At 46.2% G+C, this 24710-nt stretch overlaps 3 protein-coding genes across 8 annotated transcripts in view; 1 reads left to right on the top strand and 2 right to left on the bottom strand.

Moving 5' to 3' along the window:
* LOC117044312 (cullin-9-like) overlaps positions 1–12122 on the bottom strand; it is a 32486-nt gene extending 20364 nt beyond the window's left edge. The window contains exons 1-6 of one of the 2 annotated variants that reach the window (XM_033144946.1): positions 12081–12122; positions 8299–8892; positions 6584–6738; positions 4600–5112; positions 3852–3987; positions 1756–1940 (exon numbers count right to left, since the gene is read on the bottom strand). In XM_033144946.1, the coding sequence (XP_033000837.1) occupies positions 1756–1940; positions 3852–3987; positions 4600–5112; positions 6584–6738; positions 8299–8878 (1569 nt within the window). In that variant the 5' untranslated portion in view covers positions 8879–8892; positions 12081–12122. Of the gene's footprint in view, positions 1–1755; positions 1941–3851; positions 3988–4599; positions 5113–6583; positions 6739–8298; positions 8893–11987; positions 11996–12080 lie in introns of those variants that run through there. The other variant, XM_033144947.1, reaches the window with a different exon arrangement.
* A 1874-nt stretch (positions 12123–13996) lies between these two features.
* MRPL2 (mitochondrial ribosomal protein L2) lies at positions 13997–21367 on the bottom strand. Its single transcript, XM_033144945.1, has 8 exons — positions 21266–21367; positions 19574–19663; positions 18421–18586; positions 17063–17204; positions 16819–16934; positions 15677–15787; positions 14718–14791; positions 13997–14283 (listed from the first exon to the last, which is right to left on the bottom strand). The coding sequence occupies exons 2-8, from the start codon at positions 19640–19642 to the stop codon at positions 14071–14073; spliced, it is 891 nt and encodes a 296-aa protein (XP_033000836.1). The 5' UTR covers positions 19643–19663; positions 21266–21367; the 3' UTR covers positions 13997–14070.
* Positions 21368–22120: 753 nt separating this feature from the next.
* Positions 22121–24710, top strand: part of KLC4 (kinesin light chain 4) — a 60076-nt gene continuing 57486 nt past the window's right edge. For all 5 annotated transcript variants that reach the window (XM_033144942.1, XM_033144941.1, XM_033144938.1 and 2 more), the window contains exon 1: positions 22121–22219. The gene's annotated coding sequence lies outside the window, so the exon portion shown is untranslated. The remainder of the gene's footprint in view (positions 22220–24710) is intronic.

Genomic DNA, 24710 nt, shown 5'->3' with positions numbered 1-24710 from the left:
CACTGTCCCTCAGACCTTGTGGCAGGCTGGAGAAGTGGCATGGGGAGGGGAGGAGCTGGAAGAAGAGGCAAGGGGGGGGGCAAGTAGTCCTCCTCCCCACCCCCCAGCCCCAACTACTGTGCTTACATTCGCCGCCACCACCACCGCTACTGCTGCTTCTCGTGAGTAGGCAGAGCGAGTTCGTCCACTTCGGCTGCTTAAAATGGTGCTCAGCCAGCTCAGCCCAGCCCCCTTCCTCCTCTAGGCAGGGCGGGGAGAAGCCAGGAGGAGGGAGGGAGGAGGCGCCACCACGGTGTGTGTGTGTGGGGGGGGATGGAATGGCGCAGAAAAAAAATGGTGCAGCCCAAACGAACAGAATCCCCACGCCGATCCACGGACAGTCTGCGGGCCAGATCCTGAAGGCAACTGGGCCTGATCCGGCCCTCAGGCCTTAGTTTGCCGACCCCTGCACTAGTGACCCAAGTATCCTCAGTAGCCCAACACACCTTCCACCAATCAAAGCTAGTGTGTGCCAGCTGCAGCCCCACTTTATGGGCAGAGATAGCCTGGCCACAGTTATCCATGCTCTTACAACCTCCAGGCTGGACTACTACAATGCTTTGTATGTGGGGCCACCTTTTGAAGACAGTTCTGAAACCTCTGGATGTAACCAGCGCCTGACATGTTCCCAGCACTCTTCTCAAAACCAGAAATGTGTCAACTGCTCCAAAAAGAAAGGTCTGGGGCAACCTTGAATCTTTTTATACAATCTGAGAAAAATGCAGCCCAGGAAAGTTGGTCTGGGACAGGGGTGAAGGGTGGGATATGGCATATTTGAGACTCAGAACATTCTCTCTCTCTCTCTCTATTTATTTATTTATAATTGTTACAGTCTTACAACATCTTTTGACATTCTTTACTTTACATTCTGTAAATATATATCCGTATACAATAATACATTTTCTCCCTTTATGTCCCTGTGACTTCCCTCCACCCGTGCTTGGCATCATTTATTTTTATATCTTTTAATGTAGTGATTAAAACCGTACACTTTGCATGATAGCCCACAGAGAACCCTTTCCATCTTTTTAACCTAACTTTAGTCTAAGCATGTCAATGAATTTCTTTTGGGACAATGTTTTAATATGTATTCTTCTACACACTGCCATTCCTTCCTTAGTTTCTGTTTTGAATGTAGTGTAATTGCTGCCGTCATTCTGGCCAGATTGATGAACTCACAAAATTTAATTTGCCATTCAGCTACCGAGGCGACTATGTCTCCCTTCCAGTTTTTTGCAACTAGAATCCTGGCGGCAGCTGTCGCGTATAAGAATACTATTTTCTTATCATTGGGGATGTCTTTTGTCACTATACCTAGAGCAGGCATAGGCAAACTCGGCCCTCCAGATGTTTTGAGACTACAATTCCCATCATCCCTGACCACTGGTTCTGTTAGCGAAGGATGATGGGAGTTGTAGTCTCAAAACATCTGGAGGGCAGAGTTTGCCTATGCCTGACCTAAAGGAAATGCTTCTGGTCTTTTCTCAAATGTTGTTTTAAACATCTTTTTTAATTCTTCATGAATACTACCCCAGAACTTTTTGATTTTCTCACATCCCCACCATACATGATACAAGTGTTCCTTCTGACATCTGACATCTCCAGACTCAGAACATTCTCACCCTGGAACAGGGAGTAGCAATAGAAACAAGAGAGGCACCGGCTCATTCCTACCTTAAATGAATGACCCAATACTGGTTCTTCCCAGCTCTTTACCTTCTCATTCTGCTGGATGAGCTGGACCACTTCCTGCTGCTCCTGCTGTTCTAGCTTCTTAACGAAGAAGAGGAGCTCCCACCATTCAGCCCGGCTCAGAGTCTCAGATTTCTCCTTCCTATGATCCGTCAGGTATGGCGCCGAGTACAGGCCCCCAAGCGGTTTACGGTACGTTGCCTGGTTAGCTTGCAGGTGAGCACAAAGTAACAGAGGGGTGTTTTATGGCTTCTCAAGAGAGCGTTGTTTTAAATGCTGTCCTCAAAGTAAAAAAACCCTTGCAGAGCAACCTGGCCCAGTTGGAAGAAGCAGCCGTTTTGCTCCAACCCACAAAGCAACTTTAACCTCTAACACTATAACACACTCCTACAGGTGCGTCTACACATAAGTAGGTCCTGCTGAGTTAAATAGGGCTTGCTCCCAGGTAAGCAGATATAGGATGGACCTGCTAATGGACAGGTAAAAGGGGAAAGAAAGGAAATGTAACGGAAAAATGGGAAACCAACTGAATTTATTGTTATATAATGACCCTTCAAGTGCAGCCTTTGGGCTCCTTTGAGATCAAGGGTGGGATATAGATTTAATTAATTAACATAATAAAATAAAAGTTTGTGCAAGGTAAGCCAGTATTCTCATCTCCATAGTACAAATGGGAAGCTTAGACCTGGCGACTGTCCTAAGGCCATGCACTGAGCTCAGGGGCGAGATGAGCTTTGAGTCCAAGGCTTCAATGAATTCAAAGCCAGTGGTGTCATACATGGGAAGGAACATGGGGAGCTGCTTTGTAACAAGCCAGACCGCTGGTTCATCTTGCTCAGAATTCCTGACACTTGACTGGCAGAGCTGCTCCAGTATGGCCGCGGGAATGGGAAAAACCAAGAAGGGTGGGAAGCCTTTTTTTTTAAAAAAATGCTGTTACTGTATATTCTGGCGTATAAGACTACTTTTTAATCCAGGAAAATCTTCTCAAAAGTTGGGGGTCGTCTTATACGCTGCGTGGAGAATCTGCAGTCAAGTATATCTCAAACTCTATGTTTTAACTGGAAAAGTTGGGGGTCGTCTTATACACCCAGTTGTCTTATACGCCGGAAAATACTGTATTTTTTACCTATGTCATTTTAAACTGTGATATTAATGCTGTATTCTTTGTTTTTGATTTTGATTTATGTGGAAACTGTTTTCCATTTGGTTGTATTTTTTAATGTGGTTTATTTATTATGACTTTTGTAATTATGTAAATCTTGTCATGTTGTAAGCTGCCTTCAGCATTGTTTTTAACTATGGAAAGGCGGAATACAAATAAAATGATGATGATGATCACCTACTAGCTGACCCTTTTAACTGGAAATGCCAGGCATTGAACCTGGAGCCGGCGCTGTCAGGCAAGGAATGCCGAGAGGGAGGATTTAACTCTTTATTGCCAAAAGTACACCTACAAGTTAGGAAAAGGCACATCCATCAGTCCGACGTCTCTCAGCTGCTCCTAGATGTGCAGCCGATGAGGCAGTTGCCGTGACAGAGAGGCACCATCCCCTCAACCTCCACTTATGTATCTTCCCCACCCGAGTTGCACACAAAGAAGCAGAGACTACGCCTGTGTGTAACCTGCTTCTGCTCCTCCCATTTCAGCCCTCTCCTGGTCCAGGGGGACAGTGGAGCAGGAGAGGTGGGGGCAGCAGGAGGTGTGGAAGCCCTTGACTTTACACCAGCCTGACCTCCAGCACTGATTCTTCACTCTCCAATCCTGCAGCTTCTCCTGCCTCTGCCTCTCGCCTCCTGGTTGTTACAGGCTAAGCCAGATCACTCATCCCTTCTCCTAAGTCAGCCTCCAACCTCGCTGCTCAGCATCCAGCCAGCTCCTGGCAGCAAAGCATGTGCTCTGATCGCTGAGCTTCTAAAAATGGAGAAGGGGAGAGGGGAAATATCCTTTCAACAGTCCATTTCATCTATTCAGGACTCAAGCGAGCCAGGGAAAGAACGGACTGAAGCCAGCCTACAGAGAAAGTGCAAGCAGCAAGAACGCAGCCCAAAGACAGAGATAAGAACCATGAATGATCAGCTGGGTGGAATATGCATCTAACATCCCAGCACTGCCTTACCTGTGTCCCGTCTCAGAGAAGCTGTAAGGCTGGTTAACTTTTCTTGGGCTTTCTCATCTGCATGCCCCGAGCAACCAATGATCTCAACCATGTGCCAATGCACCCAGTACGTGCGGCCCAGAGACTCCCAGTAAACCTGGAAACAAACAGGGGCCGACATATATATATAAAAAGACTCAGCTTCTTGTCCTGCAAGCAAGGACATTTGACCTTGCCCCTTATATTATTCAGCAGTCATAATGATTTATTATTTATGTGCCCCGCATCTGAAAGGGTTGCCCAAGCCACTCTGGGCGGTTTCCAACAAATTTTAAAACAACAGTTAAACAGCACACATTAAAAACTTCCTGATATAGGTCTGTTTTCAGGTGTCTTCTAATAGTCAGGTAGTTGCTTATTTCCTTGACATCTGATGGGAGGGCATTCCACAGGGCGGGTGCCACTACTGAGAAGTACCTCTGTCTGCTTCCCTGTAACCTCACTTCTCACAATGAGGGACCTGCCAGAAGGCCCTCAAAGCTGGACCTCAGGGTCGGGGCTGAACAACAGAGAGGCGCCCCTAGTCAGACCAAAACCCTCCTCTTGACATAGTGGTGATTCTGCTGCTCATACCGCCAAGCCAGAATAGCTTCAGAAACCCAATGAGATCCCCAAACATCAAAACTCAATAGATTACAGCAACCCCTGGGTTCCAGAGGCCAGGACGTTCCCCTCTTGCAGCTTTGCCCCCCCCCAAACTCAGCAATACCTGGATCGGTGGCGTGCCGTCATTGCTCTGGAGGAACTCGCCTTCGTCTCCCGCACATACTTTCTCGTAGTCTTCCAACATGCGAACGCGCATGCCCCGCACCAGCTTCTCCTGCACATACTCCACATAGCTGTTGCGACTGGGGAAGGCAGAGCGCAGTTTGAAAGTGCCGGTCTCCTTCTGGGGGAGCCGAGCGGCTGGCGGGACGGTGGCGCCACTGGGAGCCTGGGACTGGAAGATAGACTGGACTGCCCAAGGCGGCTTCCTGGAAAGAGTCTGGAGCTGCCAACCGCGATCCCAGCCCATGGCCTGCACCAGCTCTGAAAGAAGGCTGGCCATGGCCATGCTGAAGTCAAACTCACGCTGCAGCCTTTTGCTGTCCCCGGAGCACGCACTGAAGGGCTCAGAGGTTGCATGCTCCCCTCCTGGGTCTGTTCCGCTATGGCGTTTGTCCACGAGGGAGGTGGCACATAGGTAGCGCTTCACCAGAGAAAACAGCAGCTTCCCTGGAATCTGGAGCAGGGAATAAGATCACACATCCATTCCCAGTAAATGCTGTTTCCCATTCCCCACCCCCACCCCAACAATCAAGAATATTTCGTTTCATTTCAAGTTTAATTTGCATACCATCTTTCTATATTGCTATTCACAAGGAGGCTTCCAATCTGAAGAATCAACAAAATGTGCAACAAGGATCACCCATCTTATAACAATTTGATCCAATACAAAATTATAATAATAATAATAATAATAATAATAATAATAATAATAATAATAAACAACTCGTATCCAATAAAGTAATATTCAATAATTTGTTATAGAATATAATAGCACACAATAAAATGAAATAGGAGGCAACGAGCACCTCTTCCAGTTGCTCATGTTATGTCCTCACACGTGGGTCAGAATAAGTGGATGTGCACTTTTCTTACTTGCAGTATATTTCCCATTTATTTGATTTGGACTAGTAGGACCATGACTGCTTTAACCATTCTTTAAGACTAACTCAGTAAACATAAAATGGGCTTGGTGCTTGGGGGCCAAATGCAGCCCTCCAGACCTTTCTATCTTTCCCTTGGAACTTCCCACAGGCCATTCCCCCACAACAGGCCTATTCCACACCCTTCTCACATGCTTTTTACTGGTTGAATAGTGTCCTTGAACTTTGCACATCCCTCCTGCTTGCCTAGAGGAAAGGAGGGAAATATTCGGCTGTTGCATGGCTGTTCTGTAGTCTGCCATATAAAGCAAGTGCCACACCTGATGCCCTGCCCTGGAAGGTTGTCTATGAGGGAACGTGGCCCTCAGGCTGAAAAAGGTTGGCCACTCCTGTTTTACATGGTTTGCTGGTTACAATAAAGATGCTACAGGGGAATGTTTTTAAGACATGCCTTCTAGAGGTAGAAAACAAAAGCATGCAAGATGCTACACACGCGTGACGAAGCGACGCAAGGCCTGGTTGCAAGGATAAAATGAAAACGTACACTGTTATGCTTAAATCAGCATGTTTTCACGGTCAAATCTGCACCACCGTTACGGGGCAAAACTATGAAGAAATAGCCATGTAAACTTGATTCACATCCATTGTTTAAAGCGGCCTTTCCTCCCTTGCTGACTTAGACCATTGTTTAAAGTGCCTCGATTTAAATCAGCCTTTCCCAGCTCTCCAAATTATTTTGGACTTTTAACTCTCATCATCCCTGACCACTGGCTTTGACGGCTGGGAACTGCAGTCCAAAACATGTGCAGAGTTGGTGGTGCTTTTTGCAAGGCTGATTTTGTGAGGCACCTTGAGCATAGAAAGAGAGGATATAAATAAAGTAACGGGTGGGGGGGGTCCTCCGTCCACTTGTCCCCCTGCCTTCAATAAATAAACAATTACTGCTCTCCAGGTCACTTCACAATTATCTTGCCCCCTACCGCCCCCCTCGAATATACCTCCAGACCTGAACTCGGAAGCAGCCCCACCTAGGTCAGTTAATACCTGTGGAAGGGGGATCCCTTCAAAGGACATGCAGTGCTCTTCTGAGGATGTTGTTTCTGCAAACAGCTCAAGGAGGGTGTAGCGGCTGTCAAAGTCCATGTGTTGCTCAATGCCATCCTGCCGGCTCAGGGACAAGAGGACATAGGCTCGGCTTCCTGAAACCAGAGATATCTAATATGTACTAAAGCATCTCCTTGGTCACAGAACGCCAGCTCCACAGCAAGATGGGAGTCGGTTCTTTCACACAGACGTAACGCAGCAGAATACATGCCAGCCCAGGACATAAAACGAGGCAATTCCAGTTAGCAGCTTACAGAATGAGGCTCAGGGGATTGATTCTTGACAAGAAACTAATTCAGAAAGCTGCGAGGAAGCAGGAAGCAGTTAATGGCACCTTGTTGTTGTTGAGTCGTTCAGTCGTGTCCGACTCTTCGTGACCCCATGGACCAGAGCACGCCAGGCACGCCTATCCTTCACTGCCTCCCGCACCTTACCCTAAGCCAAAGTACGGCATAGTGGGACTGGCAAAATGCTTCTGCCCACACAAGGCAGCTCTTCATGCTCGAGGCAGGAATGTGCATACTGTACTAGGTTCCAGGCAATAAAAGGCTGGGGTGTCCCTTTTTGCTACTTTGAGGTGCATTCATCAAATGCAAACGGACTTCTCATCATTTAAAATAAAGTCTGTGCCCTAAAATGGCTTTGGGAATCATAACTGACAGTCACCCTATAATTTTTGGGTAATTCAACCATTTATTAGAAGTATTAACCAAGGCCGAATAAGAAATAATTTTCATAGGATATTAAGGGGGGGGGAGATAGTGTCATCGTTAGGGGGATGAGGATAGCATTGGCTAGGCACTGCCATTTAATGCAACTTACAAAAGAACATGTCTTAAGATACTTTAGAAGCCTTAGGTCCCAACCAGCCGTGTAGCATCACCTGGTGAGGTTGATAATGAATGGGATCAGAGCAAGCAGGGAGGGAATTTAACCCTTTTGGCTCCTTCTGTGGACTGAGGAATATCCCTCCTGTCAGGGAACTGCCACCTGGCCCGCTGAGGGAAACGGACCTTTTGAGCAGCAAAGAGGAGAGGGCTCAGGGGATGCTGCTGAGAGCTCTAGCACCTCACCTCGTCCGGCTGGTCAGGAGGGAAGCACGCCATTTCCGGCGCCCCAATTGCGCAGAGGGGTGAAACGCAAGGAGGGTAGGAGGAGATTTGTGGTGCCAAAGCTCTTATGCTGGGGAAGGAGCCGGAAGGGGCCACTCCCGGATTCTGCCAGTGACTGAGACAGACATGCTTTTTGTAGCTCTGCACTGTAAATAGTTTGCACAATAAAACTGCCAAATGACTGTTTGGGTTCCTGCTTCGATACTCGTAAGCACCATCACGCGAACCTCACAGCTCCTCTAAAATTAGTACAGTAATTCCATTAGGAGAAACCTTTTCCCCATCCCACCCTTGACACCAATAAGAGTCTGCAGACACCAACTTGAGAAGAGGACTTCACTTCAGGACTGCTGCATAGGTAGAAAGGATTAAATACCCATTGCTGCAATCTTGATAACTATCAGCACACACATACCACCTGATGCTAGTTGCGTTTTTAAAAACCCTGCATATTAAATACGAAGGGCTAGTGTGGTCCTTAGATAGGAATTGCATCATAGCTGGAGCTAGTCCCTAAAAAAGAACAAATCTTCCGGGTCTCACCTGCATCATGTGAAGCCAGAGCCCTCAGGATCTTGCCTGCGCTGCGACGGATCTGCTCCTCCTCGTTACACAACATCTTCATCAGCAGACTGAGGGCACCCGTTTCCTTGAAGACCCCCATTAACGAGCCAATACTGGCATAAGCACTGAGCACTTGAATGGTGTTCAGGATAGAGGACTGAGGGACTGTGGTGCTGGCCATTTGCCAAGCAGCCCGCTGCACTAAGTTCCTGACATCGGCCTTCATCTCCGAAAGAGATGCTTCATCCAACATGACATCAGGAGGGAATATTCTGCGTGAACTCTCTTCCTTGGGTGTCCTCTTGCCTAGCAGCGTTGGGCAGTTGGCATAGGCATCATCTGCCGACATCCACATCAGGAAATTCTCCATGCTGCTCTCTGCTGAACAGGTGCCAGGCCTACTTCCTGTACCATTTCCCAGGCTGAGACAGTTCCAGCGAATCAGGTATTCAACGCGCCCATTGTGACCACAGCGCTGCCGGATTAACTCCTCAGGATAGGTCTGAATCTTGGGTCCGAGATGCACTAACACATTCCCATTTTGCCTCTCAATCACCATGACAGGGTAAGCACCTGCCAGTACAGAGAGAAGCCGGTCACATCCTCTGGAACCACCTCTAAATAGAGGACTATAGAAACATTGAGTAAGATAGCCCCAAATACAGAAACATTGCTTTGAGACACAACTATGGCATGTTCGGTGTGCTGTTGGAAAATACTACCCCAGGAAGATGACACACATTCCTCAAACTTGGCAAATAGCTGAGATCCTTGTTGGAGTTACCTGTCTTCCTACTGGATCTCAGAATACTAAAACTCTGAACCACGCAATGAAGCTGAACATGGGAAGACTCAGGACAGACAAAAGAAAAGAACTTCTTCACACAGTGAACATTTTGTCTGAATTAATTTTAAGATGCATTTTAATTAATTGATGCCTGTTTTTGTGTATACTGTGTTATTTATATGATGTTAGCCGCTCTGAGCCCAGCTCTGGCCGGGTACAAATAAATTATTATTATTATTATTATTATTATTATTATTATTATTATTATTATTAATTATTATAATCATCATCATCATTATTATTACTATGGAATTCACTGTGGCCAAAGGTAGCAATGGGTACCAACTGGGATGGGTGAAAAAAGAGAATTAAGACAAATTTATGGAGGATATAAGTATCAATGATTACTACTAGTAGTATGTTCTACTACATTGTCAGACGCAGTACGCTTCTGAATGCCAGTTGCTGACAATCACACATGGGGAGAGTGCTGTTGCACCAAGACCCTGCTTTGGGCTTCCCAAAGGCATCTGGTTGGCCATTGTGAGAACAAAATGATGGATGAGATGAGTCACTTGCCTGATCCAGTTGGGCTATTTTTAAGTTCTTATATCCACTCATGCCAACTTGGGCTGCCCCTTCAAAGAACTTCAACCAGGTTCAACATATTTTGTGAATGTCAGGAAGCCCGACAGTGAACATGCTCCAAGTCTAACTTAGGCATCCACAACAGTTTGCACTAATTATTTGTTTCTAAAGATAGCATTCTGGAATATGGACAAGCTGTTCCATAGCAAAGGGTTTCAAGAAGAGCTATAGAACTTTATTGTCTCCTTATGGAAATCCGACTGAAGTATACTTCTCTTCAGTATACTTCTCCATAGAGAAATTTTAGTTCAGTACAGACTTCGTGACCATAGATGAAGCTGGGCAAAAAGTAACTCTTTTCCTGCTTGTTTCCTGCTTGGCAGGGGGTTGGACTGGATGGCCCTTGTGGTCTCTTCCAACTCTATGATTCTAACTCACTGACTACACAGCACAAAAGTGAAAACTGTTGTAATCTAATGAGGAGTGACCTAATGCTACACTGGAATTTAAGCACATGTTCTCCCTCAAATTATTCTGTGCTTGCTGTCTTCTACTCTTATATCCATTTTCCCCACTTATAAGCAACCTATCTTGGACAAGTATTTGTCCTAGAGACAGATGTGAATAACTTGCTACCTTATATATTCTCAAAGGGAGACTGCCTGTTACTATTTCATTTCAGTGGTCTTGTTGTACAGGTGGAGATATAGCACAATCTAACCTAATTGACTCTACAAATTCTACACTCCATCGGAAGACTATCACAAACCAGACATGGGGCTTCTGTCATCTGGTTAAGGCAGCATCTTTTATATTCTCTTTTAATTAACATCCAGCCTGAAAAAGAAATCTAATGAACCTGAAAGGCTGCATACAATTTTGTGGTGTATAGGTCAAGAGAAAAGGTGCCACACTACTGTTGCTTTCGGAGGTGTTATTTTAATGATTCAACAACACTGCAAGCAGTTTCCATCTCTTTTGAAGACAGGCTGGTTTGGATCTATGCAAGACACAGGCAATTATAAATGATCCACAACAGCTAGCCAAGGTTAAAAACTGCCTTTAAAAAAATGTTCTATTCATTTCAGCATCTAACTCTAACTGGAATACTGTAGTCTATGAAAGATGATGCACGTAAACTACATTTTTATTTAAGTTATGAAGACCACATCTTTCTTTATTAAAGAAGAATCCTCCTTGCAGCTTCACATCACAGTTCAAAGTCAGTAGGATGGATATCCTTTAACAAACCTGTTAAAGGCGTCCTTCTTGAGGAATACCAGGGACCCCCCCCCAAAAAAAATATAGAGTTTGAAAACCACTGCTGCTGTAGGGCTACACAAATGTGCTAACTAGCACGTGCCAGTGTGGAATCTTGCCAGTCTATCTCATCTAGTATATTCTACCCAAACACTTTTCAGTCGAGATCAGCTTCCAGTTAAAAAGCACTCAAAAAGTACCATTATGCCATCCAGAGGAGCAGCTGTGTTTGCAGCAGAGAGAGAAAAGGCAGCATCAGAAAGACTTCCAAATCTATCATGGCTTGAGCCTGCACAGAGTCCCACAAACGTTGTATCTGATGAATTGGGCTCCTTTTTATATTTAGATTTATTTTCGGGCCAGCTGCAAAGCTTACAGCGAGGCTCTGTCTATGTGTGTATCTATAGATTTAATAAATAAACAAATAAAATAATTACAGTCATACCTCTGGTTGCGAATGTGATACGTGCGGGAGGCACGTTCACAACCCGCAGCGTTCGCAGCCTGAAACGCAGCGTCTGCGCACGCGCATGACGCAATTCAGCGCTTCTGCACATGCATGTGACGTCATTTTGCGCTTCTGCGCATGCACAAGTGCCAAAACCCGGGTGTAACCCATTCCTGTACTTCCAGGTTCGGCGCGGTCCACAACCCAAAAATGCGCAACCCACAGCGTTCGTAACATGAGGTGTGACTGTATAAGGTATAGACAGATAGATGATAAAAGGACACTGCGTTGCGCATGACACCTCTCTCTCTCTCTCTCTCTCATATATGTGAAAACACTGCGCTGCGCTGTTGCGCTGCACCTGCCGATCGGCCAGCTGGCCCAAAGCTGCCCCGCCCAGCTCCCCACGGGGTCTCCTGAAGCAACGGCAGGGGGCGGGGTCCCCATGGAACATAGGAGGCGCGCGAGCCTTCGACGCTCGACAGCTGAGAGTTCGAGACTGCCGGAAGCCTCGAGGTTATAGGCTAACCTCACTCACAACCTCCCCCCCCCCAAAAAAAACCCTCACAACATGAATACAGACACGCAAAACAACAGCAACAACCACCCCCAACCCTTCGGGCGGGCGAGCCTTCTCGGCAGCCTCCCTTATTTTATCCAGCCCAGCAGCTGCCTCACCTCTTCCGCCTTTCCTGCTCGTGTCCCGCCTTCCCACTGACGCGCTACGGCTGCCCTCGAGAGGCAAACTTACTACGTTCGCGGAGCGTCTCATGGCAGGACCCTCCATATCCTCTGAGAACAGATGGAACAAAATATCGCTTTTTGTTTCACCCTTTCCTTTCCCCTTTATTGATTTTTTTTTTTTGCTTTGTTGGATTAAAGCGTACTATTTATGCATTTCCCCCCTTTTGTTTATATTCTTTAATTATTTGCATCATGAAATTTATATGCCTCCTGATTGCAACAGGGAAGCGAACTTCTCAAAAGCTGGTTGGCCAAAAAAGATAAAACAATAATATTACTTAAAAAATAAACAACCACCATAGTATTAAATAAAACAAAACAGGAAGTTTAAAGCCCTGCATGCAATGGACTAAAAACAGAATTGAAACACACACCTAGCTTTCTAAAGCACATGGGATTATAAATCAGCAGGATAAAGAACTATTTTTGCATGAGTGTGCAAACGTGGCTGCTTGTGAACATGTTATGTTGTGGGTTTATTTAATACACAACAGAACACACATGTAATTTCAGTGAGTCCCTATTCCTGGGATGGGCAATAAAATTTTTACCATAGTAAAAGATGTCATCTTCATGCCTCACCTGAGGTGTGTCAACCGTGTTTAGGGGTGCCTATATACATGTCTAAGGTAAAGGGACCCCTGACTGTTAGGTCCAGTCGTAGGTGACTCTGGGGTTGCGGCGCTCATCTAGCTTTACTGGCCGAGGGAGCCAGCGTACAGCTTCCGGGTCATGTGGCCAGCATGACTAAGCCGCTTCTGGTGAACCAGAGCAGCGCACGGAAACGCAGTTTACCTTCCCGCCAGAGCAGTACCTATTTATCTACTTGCACTTTGATGTACTTTTAAATTGCTAGGTGTCTGCTCAGATGCAAATCCCATTAGGTTCAATGAGATTTGCTCCATGCTAAAAGGTATTAAGACTGCAATCTTCTGTGTACTCACTGAGGAACAGCCCCCATGGAGCACAACTGGGACATACTTTTGAGTAAACAGGTAAGATAGATGCCACAGGTATTAATGCTAAATGTTATATTTTTGAACATGCAGAATTGCCATTGCTATTCTGCAGCCTCTCTGCATCATGAAATTCATCTTGCATCTAGCAGAGCCTTGACGCTGCAATTCCATATGGGTCTACTCAATGGCAAGTCCCACTGATTTCCACAAGGCTTTCTCCCAGGTAAATGGGTATAGCATTGCAGCCTGATTCAGTCTAACATTTGTTGGAGCAGCTGGGCATAGAAAGGGGTCAATTTCCTTCAGCCTAATTCACCCCATGGGTGAGGTAATCACAGGTGCAATGTAAAATGAGCTAGTTGCTGTGGTAATGGCTCTGAGCACTACCTATGTGATTAATGTATGTTAGCTAGTTTAGCTCGTGCTAGTACTGCAGTTGAAGCCTTAGAATCGCAGCAATGGCAATACCCTGTATCTGTTGTTGTTGTTTAGTCGTTTAGTCATGTCCGACTCTTCGTGACCCCATGGACCAGAGCACTCCAGGCACTCCTGTCTTCCACTGCCTCCCGCAGTTTGGTCAGACTCATGTTGGTAGCTTCGAGAACACTGTCCAACCATCTCGTCCTCTGTTGTCCCCTTCCCCTTGTGCCCTCCATCTTTCCCAACATCAGGGTCTTTCCCAGGGAGTCTTCTCTTCTTATGAGGTGGCCAAAGTATTGGAGCCTCAGCTTCAGGATCTGTCCTTCCAGTGAGCACTCAGGACTGATTTCCTGAAGAATGGATAGGTTTGATCTTCTAATAAATAATAACTGCCTAGAGGCCATTTTGGCATGTAAGCGGTAAATAAATTAACAAACAACAACAACAAGGGATGTACTCTGCAACCTTAGCTGAGTTTACATGTCAGAGAGGATAGCCTTTATTGATAGAATCCTACAGAATCACTGACAATATAGACACAGGCATCAAACATGTGCAGACGCTGATGGGATGTTGACATAGCTCTTCATGGGTGGGAGGGGCCTGATCTTGCGGCCTGCCCACCCCCCTTTGCGATGCCACAGGCCACTCTTGGGCCGCTTCCCTAACCACCGGTTCCGGCCAGCCTTCCCGATGATCCGCTTGTTGTGGTCAACGTTGGAAACTCGGCCCACTGTTGCCATGCAGGTCTCCATCACCTGTAAGAGTGAGAAAGGTTATGGAGCAGGAATAAAAACCAGGGGCGAAGAACCTCAGTAGACACATTGCCTAACTCGTATGAAACTTGCAAGACTCAGTGCTCAGCCTCATATGTCTGCATCACCTATGTGGGAAAGTGTAGACTGAGCATTGATAAGTTAGAAGCTTCACGTGTCATTATACCCTCGGTTTTTACATGTTGCTGGATCTTGACAACTTGGTTCAGCACAGAAGGCCCAAACTGGTGTTCCAATACAACCTAGTGGCCTCCATATTTTCTTGGACTACAAGTCCCACTTGACCGCTGGCAACGCTATCCGGGTCTGATAGGAATTGTAGTCCAAAACATCTGGCTGAAGAAGGCTGCCTTACGGATGGGTCAGCAAGCAGATGCCATCTGCCACGTGGCAGCATATATACCCAAATTGTTTACCTGCATTTGCCTCTTGGAGGGCAACTGGATGATGACTGTTTCGTTCACCTTCCTTAGTATCACGCCACAGGTGCCTGGAAGCAATAACAAGGCATCAGCAGGGCTTCAGTATGCGCTTGACTCGAGGAACAGCCCAGCTCACATTTACTGGAAGCAGCAGGGAACCGAATTCCCCATAAGCTTCTTTACAAACTGCTGGCCAGATCCTGATCTCACACAAAGCAGTATGGGTCACTTTTTTCTTTTCTTTTCTTTTTAATTCAAGGCATTTATATATTAGTCATCAGCATTTCTAAGAAGTATACAAACAAACGAAACAAAAAAAAACACCATACAGAGAATAAAACAGTAAGAAGTTCATCATAAAGCAGATATCGCCAAACTCGGCCCTCCAGCTGTTTTGGGACTACAACTCCCATCATCCCTAGCTAACAGGACCAGTGGTCAGGGATGATGGGAATTGTAGTCTCAAAACAGCAGGAGGGCCGAGTTTGGGGATGCATGATCATAAAGCTTAGAATGCCTACTGGAGTAAGAAAGTCTTTTCTGTTGTGTGCCTGAAGTTCAGCAAGGTTCAGTCGGGAGGTAGTACCATAGGCTGGGGCCCACAACACTGAATGAATGGAGACTTCCCCAAAAGATTTACTGTATATGTTTGGGGGGGGTGTTAATACTCAGTGTTGTACACCGCATTAGAAACATTTTGTTGTGAAGCAGTTTATAAATCCTTAAATAAGAATAAAAAGGGGCAGCTCCTCCAAAAAAAGGGGGAGTGTGTGTGGAAGGAGGCAGGAGAAGATTCTTTTGGGACACAGACTCCATTTGTTCCAAACAGATTTAACCTTCATCCTTTAGTTGAAAAGGAAGGGAAGAAAAGGAGGCAACTGTCTTGATTCTGACCACCTGCCCAGGTTTGCTACCTCCCTCAAAGTTGTTTCTGGCCTGAATCTGGTGCTGACCTGCTGCTCGAATATACTGCGCTCCTTTCCCGGGATGGCTCTCTAAATTGTTGATCAGAGTCCCTACTGGCAGAGCCCCAACTGGATAGGCATCTCCTTCGTTAGCTGACACTGAAAGACAAATAAATAAATAAATCCCACCACCATATTCACACCAAAAACAGCCAAGGCACAAAAACTCCAAGTGGAACTATGGCCCAAGGCAGCATACAGAACTCAAGGGGTGAGCCAGTGTGCAGCCTCAGTCTGTCCTCCTTCGGCAGATGGACAAGCACAAGGAATGGCATGCACAATATTGGTGCCACCACTGAAAAGGCCCTGTTATGTAAGGGTGGGAGTGAGAACAGAGCTTCGGGTACTGATGCTTCAGTGTACATTTAAGTAGTGGTTTCCCCCCATGGATCACTTGAAAAAGTGGTGGTTTCTCAATGTTTTTCTCCCATGGATCACTTGAAAATTGCTGGTGGCCTTGGTGGACCACTTAAATCCTTTTGATGTCTATTGTATCAATTGTGATGTGCTATGCGTAGATGCTGTATGTGTTTTAATTGTATCGTTACTGCTGCTTTCACCTCTTATTGCATTTTAGTGTATTACAACTTGCATTACATCAAATTCAACTATAAGAAATAAAAGAAGCGATAAAAATACAGTTTAAAAATCAATGCAGATATTGATACTGTGCGGGGAGGAAAAGGTGGGTCTCCTAATAACTTTAGGCACCCTTAACAAACTACAGTTCCCAGGATTCTTTGGGGGAATCCGTAACCGTTTAAAGCGTCATGATATTGCTTTAAATGTAGGGTGCAGATAGAGCCACTGCCTGTTCCACTGTCAAAACAGTTCTTACTGTTAGGAAATCTGCTTTCCTGCAATTTCCGCATATTAGTTCCAGCCCTACGCTCTGGAACAACAGAGATTGAGCCTGCTCCCGTCTTCTGCAAGACAGCCCTTCAAATATTTGAAGAGAGCTACCCTATCTCCTCTGAAACCTTCTCTTCTCCAGGATAAACCTAGTCAGCTCTTAAGAACTATTCAAGGGCCTTGTTTTTTTCAGAGCCCTCGGCACCTGTGTTATCCAGCTGGTCAATGTCCTTCTTAAAACGTGGCACCCAGAACAGGACACTGTACTCCAGATTTACCTGCCATCCTGCCAATTTGCCCTGAAGTTTTAAGGATGTCACCGGCCTGCATGTTTTCTGTCGCAATGATCCACCGTTTCCTCTTCCCTCCAGCCACAAGAGCTATGTCTGCAGATCTGCCGTGGGCAATAACAAAGAGACACCAAGAGGGCATGGTCAGCTCAAGCTGTCAGCCTCATTCCCAAGTATCAAAAAGGAAAAAAAACAACAACCATAGTCTCCAGGCCATGTGTATGCTACTCACCTGCATGGGTCGTACCGCACCTGAATCACTTTCTCCTCAAAGAAACCAGGCTGTTGTCCAGCTTCATAATTCAGCCTTCGGAAATCAATCATGCGGTAGCGCTGCTTATGCCCGCCTCCAATTCTATGCACCCGGATACGACCTTGTGACAGACACGGAGCTCATTAAGCATCACACATTGCAGTCAAATGAATAGATTAAAAAAATACTGGACCAGGCTTCCCAGCAACCACCTTACTTCTATGAAAGCGGTCAGAAATTAGGTCTGGCTAAAGGTAAAACCTGAAACAAGACTAAAAGCTTCCCAGTTTCAAAAAGCTTCTAGTCCTCATGGTGGTTGATACACACTTGGTGGGGCGGGGGGGGGGGGAAGCAGGAATTAACTTGAGGATTAGAAACAGAAACCAAAAGATGCCCACATTGTTATTCATATTTACTATTTATCTAAGAGTCCTAACTGTAAAGTTGCTTCATTAATATTTTGATAGTTGACTCGAGCGTTTCTTATATGAGTCGATGAATCCCAAAAATAAAAAATATTAGAGAGCCCTGGTTCAGCTATGATCTGGAAATTCTCACCTCACCCATGAGCTCAATCAGTGGCTTTAAGAAAACTATTGTCCTCTTTGCTCCAGTTCCAGTCCCCCATGTGTAACATGGAGATAACTACCCTGGATAATGCTACGCTGGCTTACTGGGTTGTTGTAAGAATTACTTTATGTGAAGTCCTTTGAACACTCGAAATGCATGATACAAATGCTAAGTATAATGATCGGAAGAATGCATCTACTACTAACTAGAACTTGGCACCCACCATTTTCTTTTGAGGTGGGTCACAGTTCAGCGGCAGTGCACAAGCTTTGTGTCTAGAAGGTGCAAGGCACCTTCAGTTAAAAAGCAGTCATAAGAACACAAAAAGAACCTGCTGGATCAGGCCAATAGCCCATCTAATCCAGCATCTCTTTCTCAGAGTCACTGTTGGACTTCCACTGCCTTCACAATGATGCGCCTGGTTATGGGAAGAGGCGTGAGGGCTCTGGCAGGGTCCTAGAGTCCTCCCACCTCCTTCCCGAAGCCTAGTTAGCACATTCCCATCTTTTTGCAGTATTCAGTCCCTAACAAGTTGCCCTTGAGAGAATATGACCCCCAACAGAAGAAAGGTTGCCCACACCTGCCTTAATGTAGCCAAAAGGTTTAAAATAAAAACTGTGTTGTTGTTTTTTAAAAAAAGAAATTCCATTGCCATAGGAGAATGGCATCTGAAGATTTGGCTTTTTCCCCTACTTGGTCTCTCCTGACAAAGGAGGTTGCCTTCGCACACTTGAGAGCAGTCCAGCTGTGAGGGGCTGCAGACATACCTGTGTGGTCTCGCCCTCCTGTCTTTTTCATGCCGATGGGCTTTATGGTATATTTGATCCTGCATTTCCATAGTGGATCGGAGGTAGATAAAACAGCAGAGGTGCTGATTTCACGGTATGCATGGACAAGGCCAGCAAGGCAGGTGGGCTTGGGAGGCACAGGTATCTAGGAAAGGTGGAAATCAAGCATTATGAACTGAATTTTCTACCCTAATTCCTATGTTCAAGGTGTGTTTGAAATAGATCTCAGCTGGTCTCTAAGGTGCTACTGGAAAGAATTTTCTATTTTGTTTTGAATTAGATCTATTCCAGATGTCTCCAGCATGGTCTTCCCTTAGCGCCTACAAAACATCTTTGTCCTCCACTATCACTGTCCCCCTCGGTCATGAAGTGACCTTTGTAAAGTACATAGAGCTGAAGGAGGAAGTTGGAAGAGTGGCCCTTCTCCCCCACTTCCTCTTTCAGCTCTATTTGTCCCATTTTCTGTCTGAATGTGCCTATGGTCTTAAAAAGGTTGCCCCAATCTAGGCCATAGTCTCGCAATCCTTCGCTGTCTATTGTGTGCTTTGGAATTGTGGCCTTAAAATGCAGTGACAATCTTATCAGCAAAGATCTGAAAAATTCTCCCACTGCAACGTGTTAAAAATGCAGCAGTTGTTGTGAGATTCCTGCAAAACACAAGAGTCAAAAACACTTGAAAAGTTTGTGGAGAACACAGCAGGCAGGTGCTTAACATTTCTACAATGGAAGGGGGCTGGGACTGAGTCCTGTATTAGATGTCACAACCTCCAAGCCAAACACTGTTCTCCCTACTTTCAGCTTTTTTGGGGTGGGTGGGTTATTTGTTGTTATTACTCAGTGGAACAGAAAACAAATGCTCATAAGAATTTTTCCTTATTATATCTGCATGTGTCATTTGGTCAAATCCTAAAACAAACAGCAACAACAAAAACTGAATTGGTTTCTAGGCTGAGCCCTGGTAATTCCAATCTTAATTTAAGGCCTTGGTGTCAGGAAAATAAGCAAGTTTAATTGCACTTCAAAGTCCACGGCGAAATTCTATCCAGAGAGAGGACATTCTATATACACAGTGCATGCAATAATACACGCACATTGGAAAAAGATAAGGAATTGATCAACGTGGCTGATGTACCTGGGAGAGACAAGGGCTTGAGGACAACAGCAGGGACCCAAAGCTCCGGATCAAGCGAGATACAGCCATTATCAGGAACACCTGTTCCTGCTGCAGAGATGGGGAAGAACAGAAGCATTATTAGTTTACTGATACACGTGAAGTGACGTAAACAATAAAAAATCATTAACACAAAACAGACAGGAAGCTTTGCTGGGATAAGTGCAACTAATTCCAGGAGGAAAGCTGAAAACAACCATTTATGATTCCATTTGTTCTGTAAAAAAAAATAAAAATCCAATCCATTCTCCAAGAAGCTTACAGTGACATACATGGGGTTTGTTCCATTTGATTCTCACAAGCCTGTAAGAGATGTTAGGGAGAGAGGTGGTGATTGGCCAAAGGTCACCTAGTGATTCAGGATCTAAACCCAGCTTTCCCAGGTACTAATTGACACTACTCCAAGGATGGGGAACCTGTGGCCATTCAGATGGTGTTGAACTCCAATTATTATCTCCCCAGCTAGCAGGGATGATGGGAGTTGTAGTCCAATGTCTAGAGGCCACAGGTTCCCTTTGCTTGCTCTACACATTATGCCACCAAAATAGAGGTAACTAGAACTGGGGAGAATCTTGGAACCATCTTATTCCAAAGCATTATCCCTGCAGTTGTAAGACAACTTGTGAGGTGTCTCTCTAAGGAAAGCACTTCAGTGTATAAAACAGGATGAAATCCACATGCAGAGTGTGTGAAATTGCTTTGAATCACAAGAAAATTTATTGGTGGTGATGGGAAGATGGTCATAGTGCTTGCATTCCCATTCTTAGGCTGCAATCCTACACCCACTTGAGTATCCCTCACTGAACTCAATGGTTACTTCTGAGTAACACTGTTAGCAAACAGATTCTAGGACAGCACAGGAGCAGTGATTGCCTCATCTGGGGGAGAGGGAAGCACCACAAGTCTTTATTATTCCTCTCTAATTCTGCCTGATAATTAAAGGAAAAATACTCTGTTCTGAGGCGTGTAGGGTAGCAATTCAGCCAAGTTTTTTCTCAGAGTATAGATATTAAAGAGTCTCATGCTCTATTGACTGAGCCATCCCTCCCATTGAAGTCAATGAACATGGCTAAGTTAGGTCCAATAATTTAAATGGGTCTACTCTGAGTAAAATTTATGTGAATACCACCAGTAATACCCCACCCCCACCCAAGGGGTAGAATGAAGTATTGTGGCAGGGCAGGGCAGGGCAGGGCATTTGGAGCAACAGCAGACTCTTGTGCAACATGACACCCAGCTTACACAGATGTAAATTTCACGATGTTCAAGGGCACAGGACAGCAGCCTTAATTGCAAGAAACGCAACTAGGCTGCAGTCCTCTCCGCCCACTTGCCTGGTCATAAGTCCCGTTGAGTTTAACGGGTCTCACCTCCGAGTGGTTACGGACAGGGGTTGCACCACTGGACTCCGATCCTAACCCAGTCTGGTTTCAGCAGCCCTTACTTCTAAGAAAACCCTGCACAGTACTGTATATTACAGCTGGAGGAGGGCTTTTGCAGAGAAACGTCTCCGGCAGTTGCACGGGTCTAACTAACAAGGCTTTCCAGGAAACTATATCCCACCCCGGAACGGAAATGTTTTTCAGGCAGGCATTATGGCCATGCTCAACGTGACACCGGGAATGAGGAGACATCGAGGCCGCCTCCACTCACCCGGAATCAGGTCCCACGCCACTAGTCCTGTGCCTCCATTCTGCCTTTCGGAGCCCACGGAGCATGCGCGCGCCTGACCTGGGCGGAGCTCCAGTTTTGCTTTGACGTAAGAGGGGTCGAGGAGTGAATAAAAGGGAGGCTTCAGGTCACGCGCTAGAGTTTATGCTTTGCTATGGGGGAACGAGGTCCTCCAGGTGCTGGTTGGGCTGCAGATTCCGCGTCAAGGAAGATGGGAGTTGTAGTCCAACAACATCTGGAGGGCCACTTTAGTACTGCTTTAACACTGCTGCGTACAGGACTCAGATGATTTTAAAAGAAACCCTGTGGACCTTGACTTTATCATATAACAAATAGATATATGACAAATTTTGAAATATTGATTGTGTAACTTACAACAATTGTAAAACTAATGCATAGCTGTCAACTTTTCCCTTTTCTTGCGAGGAATCCTATTCGGAATAAGGGAATTTCCTTTTTAAAAAAGGGAAAAGTTGACTGCTATGACTAATGAAATGTATAAATTTGAGAAGTATAAATAAAAAAAAACTTTAAAAAAATAAAAAGTGAAGGGATTTGGAAAGGCGTTGGAAATAAGGGGCAAAGCAACGAAGCGAACGTCTGAATGGACGACACGGGGCAGGACTCCTCCTTTCCCTCGTTTGTGCGAACGAAACTCAACTGTAGACGCTCGCGGTCACCTGACCGATAACGCCCCGCCCCCTCCCCGCGCCCATAGAGATAGGGAGGATCTCCCTAAGCGCGTCCTGCGCCATGTTGGATTTAAAGGGGCCGCGGCAGGAGTGGGCGGAGCTTAGAAGGAGGTTTGTTTTTCCTTCCAGTCGGGAGCGGCCGCCGACGCCGCCTCGTTGGGTTGCGAGGAAATGATAGCGCGAGCCATTTGCGCATGCGTGGTTAGCCATCCATCCTACGAGGCTGTCCCTGAAAAAGCAGCAGGTAGGAGCTTTCGCTGCCTTTCTTTCTACCTCTTAGGAATACGGCGATTGGTTTTCATCATGGATATGCCCCCCTCCAGTCTCTGGCAGAGTGTTTTTGTTGCTCTCTTGGCAGCAGGGTGGTCCTGCCCCAAAGGGGGAATAGGCCTCAAAGGGGTGGTCGACTCTGCCTGCTGGCGGGTGGGCCAGCGACTGCTTGCAAGGGGGAGGGAAATCCCAAGAGGCGAGACTGCCTGGGAAGCGACAGTCTCTGATCTGGGAGCCCCCGCTTTCACCTTCTCCCCCAACCACCGCCCACCAACCTTAGGGGCAAGGCGCTCAAACTCTGCACATGCTCAGGAGCACGGCTGCCTGCCCCTGTGTTCCAAGGTTGAGTGCTGGCCGTGAAACACGGTTGCTGGGATCGAGCCCTGTCACTGCTTCAGCCCCGATTTCCAAGCTGGCGGCACCTCAGATGTGTCGTGTCGGGTTCTCCCTTCCCCTCATTGCCAATGGCTGGTGCCTGACTCACTTTGCAAAGGGTTGTTGTTGCATTTGTTTGTTTTTGGCTTCTGTCGGGCTGTGGCTCTCTGCTGTGCTGGCAAAGCAAAAGACTCTGCTCCAGGCTAATAGACGAAAGAAGGGCAGATGCCCAGGATTCCTGCCACTCCTTTACTGACAGCAGTTGTGTAGGCTGCCAGAGGAAAAGGCTTTTCTATCTATCTCAGTCTCCTGTTTGGGCTTAGTTTTCACTGATCACAAGTTGCTTCCTGACCTGACCAGGGAAATTGGTTCAATGCAGCTGCTGGGGCAGATACCAGGTTTGCTTTGGGAGTGGGAGCCACAAGGCTTATTTCTTATGCTGCGGCCGTTTATTCTCTGTTGTGGTGTTATCTCCTCCTCTGATTCAAGGCTGCCCCTATCAGCATGGATTTATTTGCGTAAAATCTGACTTACTTGGCTGCAGTCGTACGTCACACTAAAGTCTGAGGGTCTTACTTCCCATAAACATGTTTAGGATTATGCAGTTAAGAGTGGCAGCTAGCTGATGATAAGTTTGAGATTCATGGTTTGGGAGCAGCCGCTACCGAGTTCTGCCTTTCTCTAGGAACCGTGGAGCAAGGATGTTTCATTCTCACAAGAGTCTTCCTTACCCATTTTCTTTCCTTATTTTTTAATGCCAGAGAACTATTTAATACATGTGGCATGTTATGCTTAGCTGGGATGTGGTTAAAAGTCCTCTGATGCAACATTCTGTAATGGTGCTACCACTTTCCAATTCCTGTCCCGTTTTTACAAAGAATTTAGGGCTGTCTGGGCTCTCCGTTGCCTTGTGCTTTTTCCTCAACTCCCACCTAAATAGGCTGCTGTTTTCCTGTCATCCTCTTGTTAATCATTCAGATGTCTGATGCTGTTTTGAACTCTGAAACCAGCTCAGGGAAACTATGGGAGGAGCTGGCTTGCTTGTTCTTAGTTTCAAGGTCTGCTGTGTATGTGGCACTGACCTGCTATTTATAATCATGATGCTATCTCACCGTGCGGCTGTGGGCTGTGGCCTCCTGCAACAGGGAATTTAATAGATTATTTGATGCGACTGTGACTTTTTTTTCCAAAGGACCGAGGTCACACCCACAGCATACATTCAAGTGCATTTATAGCATATGGCTTCCCCCAAACAATCCTGGAAACTTGTTTACCCCTTGCAGAGCTGCAACCTGAGTTACTGCTGCAATTCTAGGCAGAATTAGATATACCTAGTTACATGTGTTGCGTGTCTGAGTGAAAAACTTGGTCTTACTTTACTCTAACTAGTCTTCACTCTAAATCATGGGTCGGCAAACTTACCCAGCCTTGGGCCGGTTCCTCCAGCGCCGATCGCGGTGGGCCGGAGGGTGGGGGAGTGTGCGCACTCGCTTTTTCTGGCGCACTTCTGGGTCGGCAAAGCACCGGAAATAGCTTGTGCACGGGCCTCCGCAGACCCGGAAATGACGCTTGCACATGCACACAAGCTATTTCCAGTGCCGCGCTGACCCGGAGATGGGCAGTTGCACCACGCCAGTAAAAACAGGTGGGGGGCGGCGGGGGGCGGATAATTGGCTCTCTTGGGCCGTATCCGGCCCACGGGCCTTAGTTTGGTAGCCCCTGCTCTAAATTATTAGGTGCACTGGATCTGTACTGGGAACATCCATCTACCACAGCTTTTTAGTGTATTTAGAGTTTCTGCAGATAGATATACTGAACATGAATCACAATCAGTTGTGCCAAAGGGCCATATGATTAAGAGTCTCATACTGTGGCCAGCGAGAAGAAGAAGAAGAGAGAAGAGTTTGGATTTGATATCCCGCTTTTCACTACCCAAAGGAGTCTCAAAGCGGCTAACATTCTCCTTTCCCTTCCTCCCCCACAACAAACACTCTGTGAGGTGAGTGGGGCTGAGAGACTTCAAAGAAGTGTGACTAGCCCAAGGTCACCCAGCAGTTGCATGTGGAGGAGTGGAGACACGAACCCGGTTC

Source organism: Lacerta agilis, chromosome 3, assembly GCF_009819535.1.
Source record: "Lacerta agilis isolate rLacAgi1 chromosome 3, rLacAgi1.pri, whole genome shotgun sequence".
NCBI classification, from domain to species: domain Eukaryota; kingdom Metazoa; phylum Chordata; class Lepidosauria; order Squamata; family Lacertidae; genus Lacerta; species Lacerta agilis.
Note: the sequence above shows the minus strand (reverse complement) of the source record. Positions and strands in the feature narration are given on the sequence as shown.